General features: G+C 38.6%; 1 protein-coding gene across 5 annotated transcripts in view; it reads left to right on the top strand.

Moving 5' to 3' along the window:
- Positions 1-16,364: 16,364 nt before the first annotated feature.
- Positions 16,365-19,452, top strand: part of LOC137290618 (otoferlin-like) — a 177,030-nt gene continuing 173,942 nt past the window's right edge. For all 5 annotated transcript variants that reach the window (XM_067821682.1, XM_067821680.1, XM_067821681.1 and 2 more), the window contains exon 1: positions 16,365-16,631. In XM_067821682.1, coding sequence (XP_067677783.1) covers positions 16,553-16,631 — 79 coding nt within the window. In that variant the 5' untranslated portion in view covers positions 16,365-16,552. The remainder of the gene's footprint in view (positions 16,632-19,452) is intronic.

Below are 19,452 nucleotides of genomic sequence, written 5' to 3'. Positions count from 1 at the left end.
TCAATTAAAATTCAAAAAATTAAACGAATGCGTGAAAGAAGCTTTTATTGACACAGTCTATCTTCGCGGTGAATCGAGAATGGAAGCCAGTGATCTATAACATACCGAAACTTTACCACAAATCTACAGTCCTAATACTGACACTAATGACAGTTATTTGACTTAAACCAGGGAGATTATATACAGATTATCCCTGATCCAAGGGGGCTTATAAATCAGGTACATCGAATAGTATGGATACAACACAAAGGTGTGTATGTAATCACACCTACTGCTGTTTGTCTTCCTAATAAGGCTGAAATGTTATAAAGTCTAAATACTTACAAAAAATGTTGTTGCAGATAAAGATTAATTGACACTTGGTTATTGTGTTATATCAATCAGCTAATTATCATTGCTTAAGCAGAAGATATTAGGATATAAACTGAAGTGGCTTTCTCCCATGGGCCAGCCACATCACCCAGGCCTGTTGACGGCCAGTCAGAGATGGAGAATACATTTTGAAAACAAACCTACACCGACTCTCAACGCACCACTTCCCAGTATTGTGAAATTCGTGAACATGTTTACCACAGCACATATTGCCTCAAGCAATCCTATGTGTACGTTGGATAGCTGCCATTGTTGAGGAGGCAATATAACTTGATTTAAGGGTATGTTTATTAGTGTCTCACCCTGTAAGGCTAAATAGAAAATGTTAAATGTTTCTCGGGCATCGGTGCAACACTTTTATTTGTGCGGGTAGCAATGTCTTATGGCCATTTTCTAAAAATAATTTTGACTTTGCCGCGTCCTGATCATCTGTTTGTACACTATAAGAATGAGTGTTTGTAAGAACGAGTGTCACTGAATTTACGACTCATTAAACGTGCTAAACTTCCCAAGCTGTAATTCTGAGAGAGAAAAAATGTGTTCTCTCTCGTCACGTTTTTCTACCAAAAAGTCCTACCGCCCTTGTCACCTTTGAAAAACATGTGCCAGAGAAACATTTAATTATTTCTCTGTAGCCTAACAACACTGCATTCAACGACAAACGACATATACCTTGATTACACTGACATAACGAGGACATTTTATACGGGATACATATCTCAAATGCACACAGTGAATAAATAAACTGCCCCTAACCCGGTCCCCTACCCAGAACTCTAGGAGACCGAACTTCAACAGACTTGTGGGCTCTGAGCAGAAGACCACAAACTACTGTATGCTAAGAACAAAACACAGGGAGAAAATGTGTACTGGAGATGAGCCTGAGACTGTCAGAACTGAATACCCCACCAGTTTAGTTTAGTCTGTGTAAATAATTATAAAATTACGAGCCAGTTCAGATAAGGGCAAGCAAATCATCCCTTGGATTTTAAAGAATTTAAGGGAAAAATTGCTCCGTTTTCCAAAAGCGCTCAGTGACAATGCCTCGGTGGGATATTTCATGAAAGGTGTCACACTGCCAGTAACTGCTTGTAGTCCATAGTTCTATGTGAAGTATACTCTCAACTTTATTTCCGCTAGTTCACATATAGTTATGGTCTTCGAATTTAAAATCATGTTTCTAAAAGGTAAAGGACACCCAATTGCAAACCGCTCTGCCTTGGATAGAGCGGTTAATCTTTCTTTTCTTTGAAAATTTGCGGTAGTTTTGAAATTATTAGTATGTGTGTCTTTAGTGCTGTCTCAAACATGTTTCTTTGGGAAAATGACATTTCCAATGACTTGTGTAAGTATGATTAGATGTGTCTTCCATTTTAATGCCTTATTTCAGAGACATGTTCGTTTGGGATACTGTGATGCCAGTGCATGACTCTAATTCTACAATGTCTTCAGTAAATACTGAATTGTGATTGGTTAATTAAAGTCTTTATGAGGTTTGACTCTGATATTTCAAAACAGTATGTTTATCTCCTTAGTATTTCTTCACTCTGCAATCAAGACATACAGTTCTATCCTCAGACAGGAATGCCACACCACTTGTTTCGGATCACACATGAAGTCAGTTTTTCACTGGGCACCATGGAACAAAAAGCGTTCGTTTTCATAAGAAACTTAAAGGCATAGAATGAACGACACTACCCAAAATTATTCGATTGTGATGTTGTATTTCCGAAGCGCCGTCTGCGAAATGAAGGCAAATCATGTGACCTGTCACCTGCGGCCATTGTCCCGTACACGACAAAACGAGCATCGGTGATAACTAGAAGGATAGCTGAAAGATTCGTAGACATAATATCTTGTTATGCTGTGCCAGATGTATATTATTATCATCACGTACCTGTAAAAAGGAATAATTTAACATCCTTTTACAAAATGTAAATGACCAAAATGTGTAGACCACTTAAATTGTAAGAGTGTTATATTTGAGTAGCATCCCGGCCAGTGAGTGAGAAAACAGGAATTAAGGACCCGGCACGCATGGTCATGCAGAACAAATATGGGCTCTTAAACCATCGGGATGGCTATTAACGGGGACAGTTTATAATTTATGGTTAGGGGTGTGATTATGATTTCTATAGAAAAACATAACCCTTACCACGCCCCCCCCCCCCCCCCCAAATGAAATAAGTGCAAGTAAATGCCAACCATCCAGCCAACCAACCCTTCCAAGTGCTGTCGGATCAAGTTCAGGTAGGAACACGTATTTTATGGCTGCTTCATTATATTCAATGAATGGTTTTGAGAAAACTTGTATGTGTGTTTCAGTGAATATTCAAGTGAAGATCCTTCAGATGATAGAGAGACATATGAAGTACTTTACCTAGTACTACTACCAGTTTTTGCTGGTGGGTTAGTTTGACGTATAACTTGTCATGATGATGTCTAGGGAGTGAGTTCCTATCAGATGCTACTACTGAATTAGTGCTGAAATCACTCTCAATCCCAGCTCATTCACCCACAAGACCAATAAGCCATGCCGTAGTGAGTGAGTGAGTTTAGTTTTACGCCGCACTCAGCAAAATTCCAGCTATATGGTGGCAGTCTGTAAATAATCGAGTCTGGACCAGACAATCCAGTGATCAACAACATGAGCATCGGTCTGCGCAGTTGGGAACCGATGGCATGTACCAAGTCAGCAAACCTGACCACCCGATCCCGTTAGTCGCCTCTTACGACACACATTGTAGCCTTTTATGGCAAGCATGGGTTGCTGAAGGCCTATTCTACCCCGGGACCTTCACGGGTCACCATGCCATAGACTATAGCCACATCAGTGATCCAGAGTAGATTAATTACACACAGCCACCATATAGATTGAATATTTCTGACTGTGTTATCTTTAGGCGCTCTTCAGAAGCCTTTTGTATGAAGGCTCACTCCGTGATTTCCCCCATTTGATAACAACATGGGATGATTAGGGTAGCTTGGTGAAGGTGTTAAGGATGGGATTAGGGTAGCTTGGTCAAGGTGTTTAGGGTGGGGTTAGGGTAGCTTGGCCAAGGTGTTTAGGATGGAATGATTAGGGTAGCTTTGTCAAGGTGTTTAGGATTTGATTAGGGTAGCTTGGTCAAGGTGTTTAGGATGGGATTAGGGTAGCTTGGCCAAGGTGTTTAGGATTTGATTAGGGTAGCTTGGTCAAAGTGTTTAGGATGGGATTAGTGGGATTATCTTTTAAAATGTAATTCTGTTTTCTCATAACTTATCTTTACCTTCAGCACAGATGACATTCCAGTGTTTCCAAATGTTCATATGCCCCACTTGAACCTGAGGATGGATAATGGAAGAAGCGGAACACTGTGTTCTTTTGGATCTGATGTCTACTTAACAATGTCTTGTAGAAGCACTGAAGGCACCCTGTACCTGATGCCAATACATCTGAGAATGTGTGGTGAGGCTGTGTTACGTGATTGATTGTGTGTTATCCAGCCTTGATGGTGTAGGATATTGATCATAACATCCACCTGGTGTGTCTGGTCAGGATTCAACTATCCTCAGGCAGCAGTAGTTTTATAGCTGGCGTATAGCTGGCATTAAATCCTGATATTTGCCAATTCTCTAGTTTTACAAAGGCTGCAGACTTTTTCGTGTCATATTGAACATAGCAGTTAGTGTCAGGTGCACTCAATCTAGTGAAAACTTACATTGCAAGAAGGTGCTTAACATTCATGTCATTCCTCCTGACAACTATGAACACTTTTAGCTGATTTTTTGCGTCAGAGGCACAAGCTAAGCCCACATGTCTGGAATCACATGATGGTAGTTGGACCCCTTCTGACTACATGCTCTAGTCAGATTCTTTGATCTTATTTTCCACAGCTTCTCCATAAGTTTGTCAATGTGATGTATTTGAGAGAACCGTTTCTATTAATTTTCCCAGGACAGGCAATTTTCTCTATTCCTGACCATGTGAGGTATTGGGCAACTGCACAGCTGAGGTCCTAGCTGCTTTTGTGTTTCTTCTGTTACTTGCTCTGCTCTACTTTCTTCCTCCCTATCAATCATTCTGTTTGAAGATACCATTTCAGGTGATGAATTACCCAAGTTTCTACTTTAGTAATTTGCCTTTGTTATTGGTTCAATGTAGGACTGTCAGTAATAAATCTAACATGCTCTCCATTTTCCATTTGTCTACACCTGCAAATGTGGCAGAATATATACAGAGAATCTTGAAATGTCAACTGATATCAAACATATCAACACTAGTTGATAATTTAACAAATATCAAAGGCTTGCCAAGGATATTTTTACCTTTATCACAACAGGTGTTGATATAAATGATATCAGTAGTATCTCTGGGATATTCAGGGAATTCTAAAATCGAATCTTGTCCTACCCTCTTTGCCAGGACGGACAATATCATGTCTGTCAAAAAATAACATGTATCTGATAGCTTCCTATTTTCAATAGTACTGATTCAAAGCTAATACTCATACCAAGTACATTGACAACTCATTCCATACTTTGTGGTAGTACCTCTTGTGCATGCATTGTGTGAGCACACAGAGAGTTACCGGGTACCTAAATAAAAGTTGGACCACTGATCACACCCTAGGACAAGAGCAATACTGTCTGGAGTTGCCACATTGGCTTGGATTCATGTGTCTGTCTTGATTTGTCATATTGATGTTAGGAGCAATTTGTGTTCTTCAATCAATACACTACCTAGTTTCCCATGTCTCAGCATGTGAATTATTCACCTCTATCATTTACTCTTGAGTGAGAAACTATTGATTCTGTGTAATTAGAAGTAAATAGTCAGAGCCCAAACGCTTCTTCATATGAGAAGGCAGAATATCTTGATACGTTTTTGCTGCTACAGAAAATAATCATCTGACATTTGGCTTGAAATTTTCTGGGAACACATCAATCATTTACATGCACTGGAGAAGAAGCTTACAATTCAGGTTGATAATGGTCCATACTGGGCACGGCAGGTGTTATATTATTAGAAAATCTTATACCTATCTGCACTTGAATGGAAATATAGTCTTGAAGACATTATTTTGGCGAACTTGTGCTAGGTGTGATATTTTAAACATTGGGTATTACTGAATATTATGATTGCTTAGGCTTTATCTTGGGACCCCAGATCACACTTCTGTAGGTTTCCATGTGATTGATTTTTTTTTGTGTTCAGAAAGATAAGTTACTACTAGCTAGCAACCAGTTATTGCCATTTTTAAGCGGTTTTTAAAGATTTGCTCCATCATTTCTTATCAGAATGAAAAAAGATTTGTCTTGATGATAGATCAGCTATTCACCGATGTTTTCTGCTTGTTTACAGTTGCCAATCATGTTTCTCTGAAATGCGGTCAACACGGAGCATGGTAGTGTATATTGCGCTTTCGCAACTACTAACAAGACCAATTATCGCCATTTCTGAATTTTTCGTGTTATTCACCTAATTTGTGTGACATATTGAAGAAATTTCATAGTTGGAATTTGTCTAAGAAATTTAAAAGAACAAAACTCACTCTCACTGTAAATGTTGATGGATGCGGATGGGAATATGGAGGCGTCACTGCCCGGGTTGAATTTATGAAAGCTGACATTTCGAGTAGTAGTTTGCAGTTTTCACAATTTTTGTTTTCTTGGGGAAAAATGAAAAGATAAAGGTGAAAATTGACAGTTATATTTTGTCAGTATCGTCTGCAACGGAGATGAAAATATGGGTCAATTCAAAGTTAAGTGATTGAATTTTGGCATTATGGGCATGTTCAGACAAATTAAAATCTGCACTTTTTATGGACTGAATTGTCAAGTCATAGATTCACAACACAGCCTGGATAATTTTCATTCAATTCTCATCATTTATGAAATTTCATGTCAGCACACTAATGGTCGCGTGACATAAACCCGACGAGTTTGGGATTCATATTTGTAACATGTAAAATGTAAAATACTCACAGTAATTTTAACAATTGTAACCAAATGTTTTTTGGATGTGTCAGTGTATGAAATACAACAGAAGTACAAGTAAAGTTGTCTGCATACGCGCTACAGCCAGGTACTTGCGATGAGTGGTATGCAGCGATAACTGATAGCTAGCTAGTACCTAAATAGAATAGATCCCACAGGTTGTTATTCATTGAAAGCTTGGGTATAGTGTGCAAATCAGCACATAATGTAGGTACAGCCACAGTCATGCCCAAGAATCTGCTCAATATCAGATAAACAGCAACTGAATTAATTCTCAAATTAAGTGAGAAGTCACATATTGTTTCAGATAAAGTGATAGTAAATTAGACATAACCTCCTTGAGGGGGACAGCACATGCAGTGGTTGGCAGTCTTCACACAAACAGCAGTGAATTTGATGGCATAGATCACTCTGTCAGTTATGTATTACCCTTATGCCAGAGACAGTGTCAGTTTCAACCATGGCACTGATTACATCATGTAGACCTAGTCTAGAAATGTCCACCACAACCTAGGGTTTAGAACCCTGAGCCGAGTATATCCACCTGTGAATAAGAAAACCACCAGTGCCCTAAGTATACCCACATGTGGCTTGAGTATAACCCCTTGAACCAAGGGTATATCAGTCTGTGAATTAAGTATAACCACCAGTGCCTAGAGTATATCCACCTTAGCCTTGGGTATAACCCTCTGAGTTAACAGAAGAACCACCACTACCTGAGCCTGGAGTAAGTCCACCTGTGCCTTAAGCATAACCCTCTGAACCCAAAGAATAGTCACGAATTGAGAATATCCTCTGAGCTTAGAGTATAACTAGCAGTATAGTATAACCCTTTGAGACTGAAGACAAAAGTGCCTAGAGTATAACCACTGGTGCCTAGAGTATAACCACCAGTGCCTTGACTATAAGCACAAGTGCCTAGAGTATGACTACCAGTGCCTTGAGTATCACCACTGGTGCCTAGAGTAGAGTATAACTACCAGTGCCTTGAGTATAACCACAAGTGCTTTACGTATGACTACCAGTGTCCTAAGCACAAACACAAGTGCTTTGAGTATGACTACCAGTGCCCTAAGCATAACCACAAGTGCTTTGCATATAACTACCAGTGTCTTAAGCACAAACACAAGTGCTTTGAGTATAACTACCAGTGCCTTAAACACAAACACAAGTGCTTTGAGTATGACTACCAGTGCCTTAAGCACAACCACAAGTGCCTAGAGTATAACTACCAGTGCCTTAAACACAAACACAAGTGCTTTGAGTATGACTACCAGTGCCTTAAGCACAACCACAAGTGCCTAGAGTATGACTACCAGTGCCTTAAGCACAACCACAAGTGCCTAGAGTATAACTACCAGTGCCTTAAGCACAACCACAAGTGCCTAGAGTATAACTACCAGTGCCATAAGCACAACCACAAGTGCCTAGAGTATAACAGTTTTTCATAGTCATAGTTTTTCATGAAGAATACTGAACTATTCAGAGGTGGCTTTACTAGGATAAATTACAAGCTATTTTAATCTTGTGAAGCTATTAAATGCTGATATTTTCAGATGTAAATGTCAATTCTGCTGTTGATTAGGATCAAATGTTTAAGGAACAGATGCCTGTTGATATGCTTTGTATTGGTTACGATGTGTTACAGTTTAACTCTCAGCATTTGTATACTATTACAACCCAGATGGAAATCTACTGCAATAACATTTCTGTTATATATATATATCACTCTGGAACTACACCGGCACTTCTTAACATTATCAATTACAATGAATGCATTCCTTTTGTGTTTGTTTTAGGTGGATTTCAGATGAAATAATTCCCAGTGTTTTCAAAACTTTTTGCTGGTCTTAGTTCCAAGAGTGAGATAATCAGTGATGAACACTGATCACTGTTGAATGTATAATCAGTGATAATGCTGCTGTTTTTGTTCTCTTGATGTTAAATACTCTATCATCCCTCTTGTGACAAGAAGTGTGTTTACATTTCTGCCAATCAGTAAGCACTAATGAAAAGTAAAAGCTCGATTTTTAGGAGCTGATGCTATCAATACACATGTTTGTGATGTGTCTGATTAATCATGGCAAGGTGGTTCCAGACAAGGATGTTGAACAACTAACAATAATCTAACATCTTTATCAAGAGGTCACAGCAGTTCTGTTTATATCCTGCCTGCAATAAATAAGGGCAGAGCTGCTGAAGTGATGGTGAAGGTGTGATGAAGGTAAACATCTGTAAACTTTGGGCACATGATATGGATCAATATCTGGCATGTCTCCTATGTCCCTTGAGACAGGTGTGACACCTTGATGGCCGTTGATTGCCTTGTGTATGGTTGTCGTTAATATCGCCTGCCATTTGGAATGGAGGTACCACAAGCTGTTGGGTAATTGGTCTCTGGAGCACACTCTCCACCTGAGAACATCCCCCAGATGTCTCTTAGACATATGTCAGGAGACTCAGTTGGCCAGTAAACATTGTAAATTGCCTGTGTGTCTTCTTGTCAGAGATAATCAGCCACTGCCTTCATATGACTTGGTGTGACATTGTCATCTTGCTGTGCATCCCTGGTGGTGCCAAGTTCTCACCAGACTTTGCCCCCTGTTGCCCCCCTTCACAGGATGCCTTGCTTTCAGATGAGTGGCGTAAAGGTGGTTGTTAACAGTATCTGTTGAAATTTAGTACACTAGTATGCAGTTTCATATTCCAGGGGGGTTGTAATAGTATCCAATTCTGTTTGGAGAAATCAGATTTAAAAATGTTATGTAGTGCATTTAACATTATGAGACAGTGTTGTGAGGTGTTATTGTTTAGGTTTACTAGTCCCAAATTTCATTGCTACCCAACCTGTATAATGGTACTCATCCAGTCCAGAAATAACACCTTTTGATTTTCAACACTTCAGGGCAAGTTAAAATACTAATGTTTCCCCTTCCCCTTCTCCTACCTACAAAGGAAGTGGGGTAGCACAGTGGTTAAAGCGTTCACTCGTCATGGCATTCCACTCACTGGTACAATGTGTGAAGCCCATTTCCGGTGTCCCCAGGCTGTGATATTGCTGGAATATATTATGAAAAGCATTGTGAAAAGTGACTCACTTCTCCCTACAAATCACCATTTTGTTTACTGACATATTCTTAGAGTTATTTTTTTAGGCATGTGCTTTGTTCCTTTGCACTGGTCATTGTGAGTTCCTGTCGCTGAGCACACATGCATCACAGAGGAAGTGCATTGCCATGGAGATGGGCGGCCATGGACATGTGAATGTACACTTTCAGATTATTAGTTCAGTTCAGTTTTCTGGGTAGGATGTTAAATTTTGTTGGTAGGGTACGCATAGTATTACAGCAATGTAAATGAGTAAAGTATAAGATCATACACAGTGATACTGGCCAAGTTTCAGAAACAAATATGAGAATGAAGCTGAAGTAAAATCCCTCTGTTGTGGCACAACATACTGTGATGTCCTTCATAGCTGTGTAAACACAGATCGATTCATTTTGTGTCGTGCCTTCTGGACACAGATGACCACCATGGTCAAAACTGGAACTGTTTGGTGGGGATTTTGTCATATAGAGCAATTATACATTTATTGGAATGCAGGTTTAAAATGTGAATTTGTGTCAAAATCTGATTGGATGAACACCATGTTAAGATAGGCTTGCAGCCAGAAAATCCCCTGGATTAATTCCCAGTTGCAATAAATGAGTGCTTTATTGTTAATGTTGAAATTTCTCAGTTCAGAGATGAAATAGTCAATGTATTTTATCAGTTTAAACCTTACTGTATTAAATATTGATTGGAAACCTTCATCGCTATTGATCCGACTTTCACCCATCAGCGGGTTCTTAGTTGTGAGGAAAGAATGTGACGTCATTCATTGTTACGTGATGTAACTTGACTGCATCAAGAGCTCTGTTTTGGAATCCTGGTTCGGATAGGTCCCGAGGCATGTAGCCTGGTTCCATAGCTGAGGAGGTCAGGCTTGGTCACGTGGCTGGCTGTACGTGTGTCATTGTGGGCAAGGCAAGACAAGCCTATCTTTGCAATATCAGTCACTGCATTATCTGGTCCACACTTCCTGCACTCTGCTATCATGTAGTTAGTGTTCCTCAGTGCATTGTTCAACAACAAACTAGCAATAAAATTACATTGTGTGGTATTATTTTACATATTAGCAGCATGAGAGGGCATATTGCTGCAATGTTGATAAGCGTTGTTAAGTAACCATTAGTGGTACTCATGACACAGTGATACGTAAAGATTGTAAATATGTCATGTAAAGAGTGGCTAGTGATATCATTAATTAAGTGCTGTTCTATGTACTGTGTACGAGTTGTCCATTTGAATGCTAATTTCTTATTTGCTTTTCTCTATCTGTCTTTCTGGCAAGATATTACATGGTTCCATCACTGGTCACAGAGAGAAGTGTCAGCATGGACAGATGTGTTGGGTACCAGTATCAGTTTTCTGATACCAACACAAGGTATGCATGTGATTTCATAGGACTAGACTTGAGAACATAAAATAAACTCAAATTTAAGTTTCTGCCCATATGCCCTTTACTGCAAAACCATTTTCACCATTATTTTGGAAGCCATTGATGCCTGGTATTGTTTTTGAACCAACATTAAGTCTCTGGATAATGCAGTGTTTTATCAGATATGATAAAACATATGATTATATATTCTCGTACATGTGATTATATATTCTGAACTCGGAATGTTGACCATAATTGCACTCATGCTGTGCTAGGTCTGTCTTTGACTGTAAACATTTGAGAAAGAGGAATGCTATATTTTCATGTTAGGGTAAAGTAAACTGCAAACTTTAAACTGGTTTGATAAACAGACATTGCTAAGTAAGATATGGGATTTTTTCATACATTATAAACAGCAAATTAAGCTATTTTATACACATATGAAAGTATGGTGCAAAAATCTTATTCTCTAACTGATGTGCCAAAACTGTCAGCAAACAAACTAATGCCTAATATATAAATAACAGAAACATATACCAAAGGGATATGCTATTTGATGAAAATTTTTGGGAAATTCAAATTACCTCTTCAATGTCAAGATGACAGGTTTGAAACAATGCTCAAAGGAAAGGTCATATCAAAGTCAGGGCTAGGACTTTGTGGGAGTTTAGGATAAGAACACTATTTTGTTGGTAAGAAACCCTATTATTTCCGCACAAATACCAACATTAAAACCATTTACATTGTGACATTATCACAAGTAATAAAACAAGATGAAATCACACTGCATAACGGATGTAAATGACCAAAAGCATCGCTTATCTAAATTGCAGATTTGTTCTCAAATTCTCACATTCACCTGACTCATATTGCACTAATGGAGAACTATCTGAATCATCCAATGTAATTAATTACCAAAAAATAAAGAAAAATTCCTTTGATGTCAACACTTGTTGACATCGATTTATTTAACTGCCTGTGATGCTTTTTCAACACAGAATGACTGTGTTTATCATTTAAACAATCGTTTGTTTCTTCACTGGACAAGATTCACATCTATTTGACATCCATTAAATGTAAATCAGTTTTTCAAACAATACTTCTAAACATACAAAAATATTTGTATAATATTTGGCAAGTATTTTATTGCGATGATTATTAGATATTACCTGTTATTACCTGATATTATCAGATTCATAAAGCCATATGGCCTAGATACATGTATGATATGATGTTGGGTCAGTCATGTGCCTTGTCTTCACCTCAAACAAATGAAAATATGTACAACAATGTTTACAGCATCACATGCTACTAGTTATTGACTGTACAGGAGTCCACAAACAGCAGTTTTGGGGAATTCAAAGGAGAAATATTTTGGCTTCAGTTATCATAATATTAGTGTGTTGTGTAAATATTCAGAAACCATCATACCATCAGGGTATTTTTCATATTTTGCCAAGTGATGTAGAAAAGTATTCACTGATGCAAGCTAATACTGTCTGTGTTGAGATTTAGTCATAGTGTCACACAGACACATAGAGTAAGTACTTGACTTTAGGGTAAGAGCCATCAACAGGGTTGTAAAGAGATTCAGAACCTGAGGAAATCTAGACCTGCTATATTTACGACTTCAGCATTGCAGTGAGGGCTTGGCAGTAGGGACACTAATGTGGTTCAGGGACTGTGAGACAGACTAAGCAAGGTGAACATTTAATTGTGCACCAATTCATAGATGGCAGTTGGTGATGTTGCAGTATTCAAGACAACAGACCATGATAAGTATAGGGGCAGTGGTGTCTTAGTGTTGGTCAGTTAGACAAACTGATTTGGTTCTTCTAAATAGACATTTGAGTAACCAGCAGTATGTTGATGAAATCTGGCAGCCTGTTGTATTGGCCATGATGGCAATGGCTAACCAGGTTATGTCCCTGCTGTTACTCACTACCTTTGAAGTCTAGCCTACCCTGACATGTCCCCAATAAACCATATGTGTGGTGGAGAGTGTAAACCAGAGATCCATTACCTGCCAGCATGGCTTTAGGGTAACTCCTCAGGCAGATGTTAGGCAATACAAATTGTTAACCATGCACATGATAATCAACAGAATGATGTCAAGATGTTCTGCATGTACAGACTTACATGATGGAGATATTGTATATTGACCGGTACACCTGAAATTAAATTTGCAGACATTTATAGTCCTTATATCCTCTGTATCATGTTATCAGTTATGATTTTTGGTCAGTATTGCTTCTTACATGCCAGTATTAAGAAAAATCAATAGTTGCAATGAAACTGCAAAATCAAAACCACCATCTGATGAAATGCTTTTGAATTTGATAACTCTTTTCGGGGAAGTTAATTTCTTGATCAATTCTGATACATGTATTTTTAAAGAACTCTTGGCTGTGATGTAAGAGTCCGGAACTAATCACACAGAAGACAGCACAATTGTTCTGGGACAACTGGCAAGGAAGTACTTCAAGGCAATTCAGCTTCTTGCAGCAACCTTGGCATTTGGTCGACTGTTTATGTTGCCATGGGAATCACTTCAGTGACGGAAGACTTTTGTGGGTGTAGATAGAAAAAATGGCAATATCATCCACACTTCAGTATAAATTTGATCGCTGGTATTGCCATGGGAGAGGACGAACCATCAAGCACTTTCTGCTTGTGTGATAATTGCATTTTACAATTCTAAGTATTAGATCAGGAAAACACAGCTATGATGAGTAGAAATTCAACTGTAGACATGCAATGTGTAAAATGTGGGGTTTTTTTCAAATAAACTGCATTAAGTCTTTCAGATTGTTAATTCCCATATTTCAAAGGTCATGTAAGCTGTCATGAGTTAAAATGAGACAGAACAACTGATGAACATGGCCGTATCAAAGTTTTTACCAAATAATCTAAACCACCTCACTGTGTGTTAGCAGATGAAATATTTTCTCTTCTTTATATTACCAAAGACAGTAATCTTTCTCTATTCACAAGAAGTTCTCTTAAACCCATTTGAATAAACTACAGTCTTAAGTATGTGGCATACTATTGTTTCAGTAATGTTTCATATGCTCATTTTATCATACTTTGAGACATCAACAATTAGAGCTGTACAAATTACAGCATATTTAAGATCTTCTTGGTACCTGTGTTGCTAAGGTGTTTTTGTCTGTTGCCATGTTCGATTTAGGGTGGGATAACCAGTGAGTAAGCATAGTTTTATGCTGCTTTTAGCAATATACCAACAATATCACAGACCAGGATACAAAAAATGGGCTTCCCACATTGTATCAAGTGTATGCATTAACCCTTAACTACCCCACCACCCCGGAATAACAAATGAGTCTTTAACAGTTGTAAAAACAGGTTTAACATTTGCATTGTTATTACACCATAATAACTGATGCTTTTCTGTAATTGCTAACCGAATGGTTAACACCTTTGTCCTTTGACTGAGTTAGCGGTTTGTACTTGTCATTGCCTTAGGGGATTAAGTGGACACACTGCTTCGCATTATTGAAATTACATGATAAGAATTACTGGTTCCTATGAAATGCAAACTACTTATCCTTATAAATCAGCACCAATCAAATTGCAGCATGCAGGTACAATTCAACTGAGAGTTTTACTTTGCTATAAGTATGAACTTTCATCACAGTGTGTCTTCACTACCACCAGTATGACTTTACACTAGTGTGTCTCCACCACCATCAGTTTGACCTTACACTACAATGTGTCTCCACCACCAGCAGTATGACCTTACACTACAGTGTGTCTCCACTACCACAGTATGACCTTACACTACAGTGTCTCCACTACAATCAGTATGACCATACACTTCAGTGTGTCTCCACTACTACCAGTATAACCTTACATTACGGTGTGTCTCCACTACCACCAGTTTGTCCTTACACTACAATGTTTTCTCTACCACCAGCTTGACCTTACACTACAGTGTCTCCACCACCACCAGTATGACCTTACACTACAGTGTGTCTCCACTACTATCAGTATGACCTTACATTACGGTGTGTCTCCACTACAGTGTGTCTCTACTATTACCAGTATGACCTTACACTACAGTGTCTTCATCACCACCAATATGACCTTACACTACAGTGTCTCCACCACCACCAGTATGACCTTACACTACAGTGTGTCTCCACTACTATCAATATGACCTTACACTACACTGTGTCTCCACTACTACCAGTATGACCTTACACTACAGTGTCATCACCACCACCAATATGACATTACACTACAGTGTGTCTCTACTACCACCAGTTTGTCCTTACACTACAGTGTCTTCACTACCACCAGTTTGTCCTTACACTACAGTGTCTTCACTACCACCAGTATGACCTTACACTAGAGTGTGTCTCCACTACCACCAATATGACTTTACACTACAGTGTCTCCACTACCACCAGTATGTCCTTACACTACAGTGTCTTCACTACCACCAGTATGACCTTACACTACAGTGTCTCCACCACCTTCATGTATCCCAAGTAAAATTTTATACTAGTTGGTCTTGACCTACAAAACATCAGTAGATTTCAGAATATATGTGCTGTACATTTTCTGTGTTTCTGCACACTAACAAAGTGCTTTCCTTTGTTCTATTGTTTTGACATGCAACTTTCCAAGTCTGCATTCAGTGACCATTGGTATGTAGTCCCTGAAGTTTTGTAATTCTCTTTTGTATAACAATCATATTAATCATGTGAATAATTACAGACTTAAAAACAAACAGTTGCATACAACTGATACTGTAAGCGATTCTGCTACAGCAATGAATATTTCCATCTCATTTTCATGGGCTGGGTAGATTGCAATATTGTCATATTGCCAAACCTCATCAGCATCAGCTTTGTCTAATTGTGACTGGAAGAAAATCAATATTGTAAACTGCTCTCTTTCACCTTCCCAACTCCCACATAAGTATCGTTTTCTTACATCACTAGGTTAAGAACTATATTGGACTTTTTCCTAAATTACCAGGAGACCATTCTTTAAATGTCAATCTGATGTAATTGTACAGATGGTACACTCAGTTGTTACCCATCACTGATAATGATAGAGCTACAGTTGAGAAACTCAACTTCAGGTATTGAATTGCAGATGTTCAAGTGACAGCAACCACTTCAATCATGTGTTAGAGTTCCGTCCACCCATATAATGCTACCCCTGCTACACAAACATGTCTGATGGATTTAAGAATACATATGACCAGGTGAGGCATACATGGGCAGGGTCACCCGATAATCCTCAGTGTGTGTAGGATACATAAGGGATAGAATTGTAACCATAACAACCTGAAATACTTAGATAGTGTCAGTTGAAAGTTGTGAGGGTTTGCGCAGACCAGTTATTCCTGGGAGATGTATGCCTTGTATTGTGTGGAGAAATCAATAACCCTGTTCCATTGACTAAGCATAGTAAGTAAAGACAGAAGGCTTATCGCTTATAGGGGGCCACCGCACTTACTGGAACAGCAAGTCCATGAATTATGTACGTAGTACGTTGGTAATGCTTGATTCCTACACATGGCTCGGCAGTAGCCCCGGAGTGTATCAGTGAGGCAAGTGGCTGGCATCGGCTCTCTGGCATCGCTACAGTGCTGGCCGGACAGACGCTTGTACACACAGCCAGTGCTGTGACAGTCGGGCTGGTTTGTTGCACATGGATCTACTCTAGGGGGACACAACATTAAGGATGGCTTTGATACTACATCTCAAATATGCAGAAAATTTGCGTGGAAAGGCAGATCGCCTTGCCAAGGTGTCATTCCGAGGTGAGTGAGGCTAATCTGTTAGTCAGTTTGTCACATTGACTTTCAACATCACTCTTGTTACCAGATAGCTGTGACAGTTTGATCAGGTTGCAACTTTCAGATGAAGAGTGAAATCTGATGTCATGGACTTGTGGTGGAATGTTATTTTCAGTTGCATATGTAGTTCACGTTTCAGCCACAGTTATAGTTCACTTGTGAAAGCAGTAGGTGGTGCATAACAACATGTAGCCCGATTCTTAATATAAAGTCTACAATATCAGCAATTAGGTAGCATGGCTGTAGATATCACAGTATACACACATACACAATATAGTATGCAGGATTAGATTTGTGGAAAATCTGTGGCACAGACTTCTTGTCACATTTCTGTTCACTTCCGTGAAAGATATATTGTTACATTGTGCTGATTTGCTTCACGAAGCTCAGTCAAAAGGGTTTCAAATGACAGCTGAGGGTTATTTTGCTCCTGTACAAACACCCTGCTATGCGTTCCGCTTCCTTAAACATGTTCACTTCAAATATTATCGGGGCGGTCTTTAGCAAAATAATGGATGGATAGACAGATGGATTCGCAAACAAACAGGCCGATGGATGAACAAATGGATGGACAAACAAACAGGCAGATGGATGGATATTTTATGTTCATCTCACTACTGGACATCATAAAACCTGCATAAGAGAATAGTTTGTACATAAAGACGGCAGAGTTATAGTCATATAAAGTTACACCAGACGGTATAAAACTAAGTGATGTATATACATGAAAATCTTTGAAACTGGCCGTCAGCTTTCATACTTAATCATTTTCAGCATATATTTAATGATGTCAAATCATGATACCTAATTGTTTCTGAGTTATTTTAATCAGTTATTGTGTGTACAGAACTGGAACAACTTGATCTTATTTTTGTAGTAATATTTCAAACTGAAAATGCTCAACTGAATCCATACAAATCTTTTTGATAATGTTGTGTAATACAAAAATTATGTGGTGAGCATACAGTGACTGGTAGGAGCAGTTGTGATGTACTGATCTCCTGGCACTATTCTGCTTTGATCCGCTATATCACTTAAGCTGCTAACACAAGGACCTCAACTGGTGTCAGAGGCCTTATTGGTTGGCTTTAAGTCACTGACCCAGAAGATTAGAATGTTAGTCGTTTTTCATGAAAATAGAATTTGTAATAGAAAATTGCCTTCGGAGAGAAATGAGTATTCCCTTGGAGACTTCTTGGAGCATTTCAGTATGTGCCTCACAAGGCTGAGAAATGCTACCTTTTTTCCATCTTTGGTTAATGCTTTACAAATGGGAAACTATGCACGTGACTGAATTGAAATCGTTCGAAGACTTTTAAGCAGAGCAACTGAGATGAATATGTTCGGTTGATGGTTTAATGATTAGGAGCAGGATTTTTCCTGATACCTATGGAAGATTACGTCTTTTGTGTCAAACCTTTAATCTTTTTAATTGTGTAAACAAGGTACGCATATACCTATATGAGTACTTAAATTCTGAAAACAAGGAAAGCAGATATCCATACATGTCAACAATTCAAGCACCCAATAAAAGAGACTGTATTTCGAGTAAGTCATGTGAAGGTGTAATAGTAATCGCTACTGTGGTGGTTTGTATGTCATCTCATTTGCCTGGTATAATGTTAGATGAGTCACACAGCTCAGTTTTACCTTCATGGAGGCATTTGTTAAAGAAAAATAACAGAAGTTCTATTTTTGTTCACATTAGATATATCTGCTGTGAAAATGTGAGAGAAAGTATGGTAAATGTTTAATTGCTGGGTACTGATATTCTGCCCCATTTTGTATATTCACATGGGTCCTGTAACATTATCTGTATTGCATCTGTAACTGCTTTCATCTTTAATGCTATCCTCACAGAATATATGTCATGAACTTTTTGAATGCTTTTTGGAAAGCATCCATTTCAGACAAATTTCGACTCTTTTTATGTTCTATGAATCAAGCCAGGCTTTTCAACGTATTCCACATTATTATTCATTCATTTAACACCAAAATAATTTCTTACAGTTCTAAGACAAATTCATATAACTTTGAAGAAATGTCTTCATATACCTTTGTCATGAGAGAAACCAAAACTAGCCCTTCTTTGTTAATATTCAAACTGTGCTCTAATTTGAGATATGAAATGAGTGATTATGGTTTAACTCCACTTTTAGCAATATTCCAGGAATGTCATGGCAATGGTCACCAGAAATGGACTTCACTCATTGTATAAGATATAGAGTTTTCAGATTTTTGTAGTAAAGGTTGTGTTTGCCCTGCTGCAGGAATGCACTGGTACAGTTGCCTATGTATTCTGGTGACTATTTGGAACACACAAGTACCAAATGACATGCCAAACACTGTCCCTCAAGTCCTTTGACTGCATGGCAGCAACCTTTCTGTACTTCAACATGCATATGATAGTTGCAGCAGGGGAGCCTCCAGCTATAATGAAGGTACTGTCAAATATTGAATATTGTGTTATTAAGCACATGGCTCTCTTGGCATTTCGAGATGAATAAGCCTGACACTCACAGCCAGTGTCAGCAAAAACAGATTCTGAACTGTCAGATGAAAGCAGCAAGGGATTGTATCACACATGTTAAAGATTTCAGCGCATTCTGCTTGTGTAATTGTTGAAGAAACATGAAATTAATTATATTTCAGCATACTCTTTCTGACATCAGTCCTTACAGTGATTTCAAACTGAGCCGACTTGTTTCCAGACTCTGTTCCAATGTAGAATGACACTGACCAAATAGGGCAGGGAATCGTTCATTTTTTTCTTCTGTGAATGTCC

This window comes from Haliotis asinina, chromosome 7, assembly GCF_037392515.1.
Source record: "Haliotis asinina isolate JCU_RB_2024 chromosome 7, JCU_Hal_asi_v2, whole genome shotgun sequence".
Classification (NCBI taxonomy): Eukaryota; Metazoa; Mollusca; class Gastropoda; order Lepetellida; family Haliotidae; genus Haliotis; species Haliotis asinina.
Note: the sequence above shows the minus strand (reverse complement) of the source record. Positions and strands in the feature narration are given on the sequence as shown.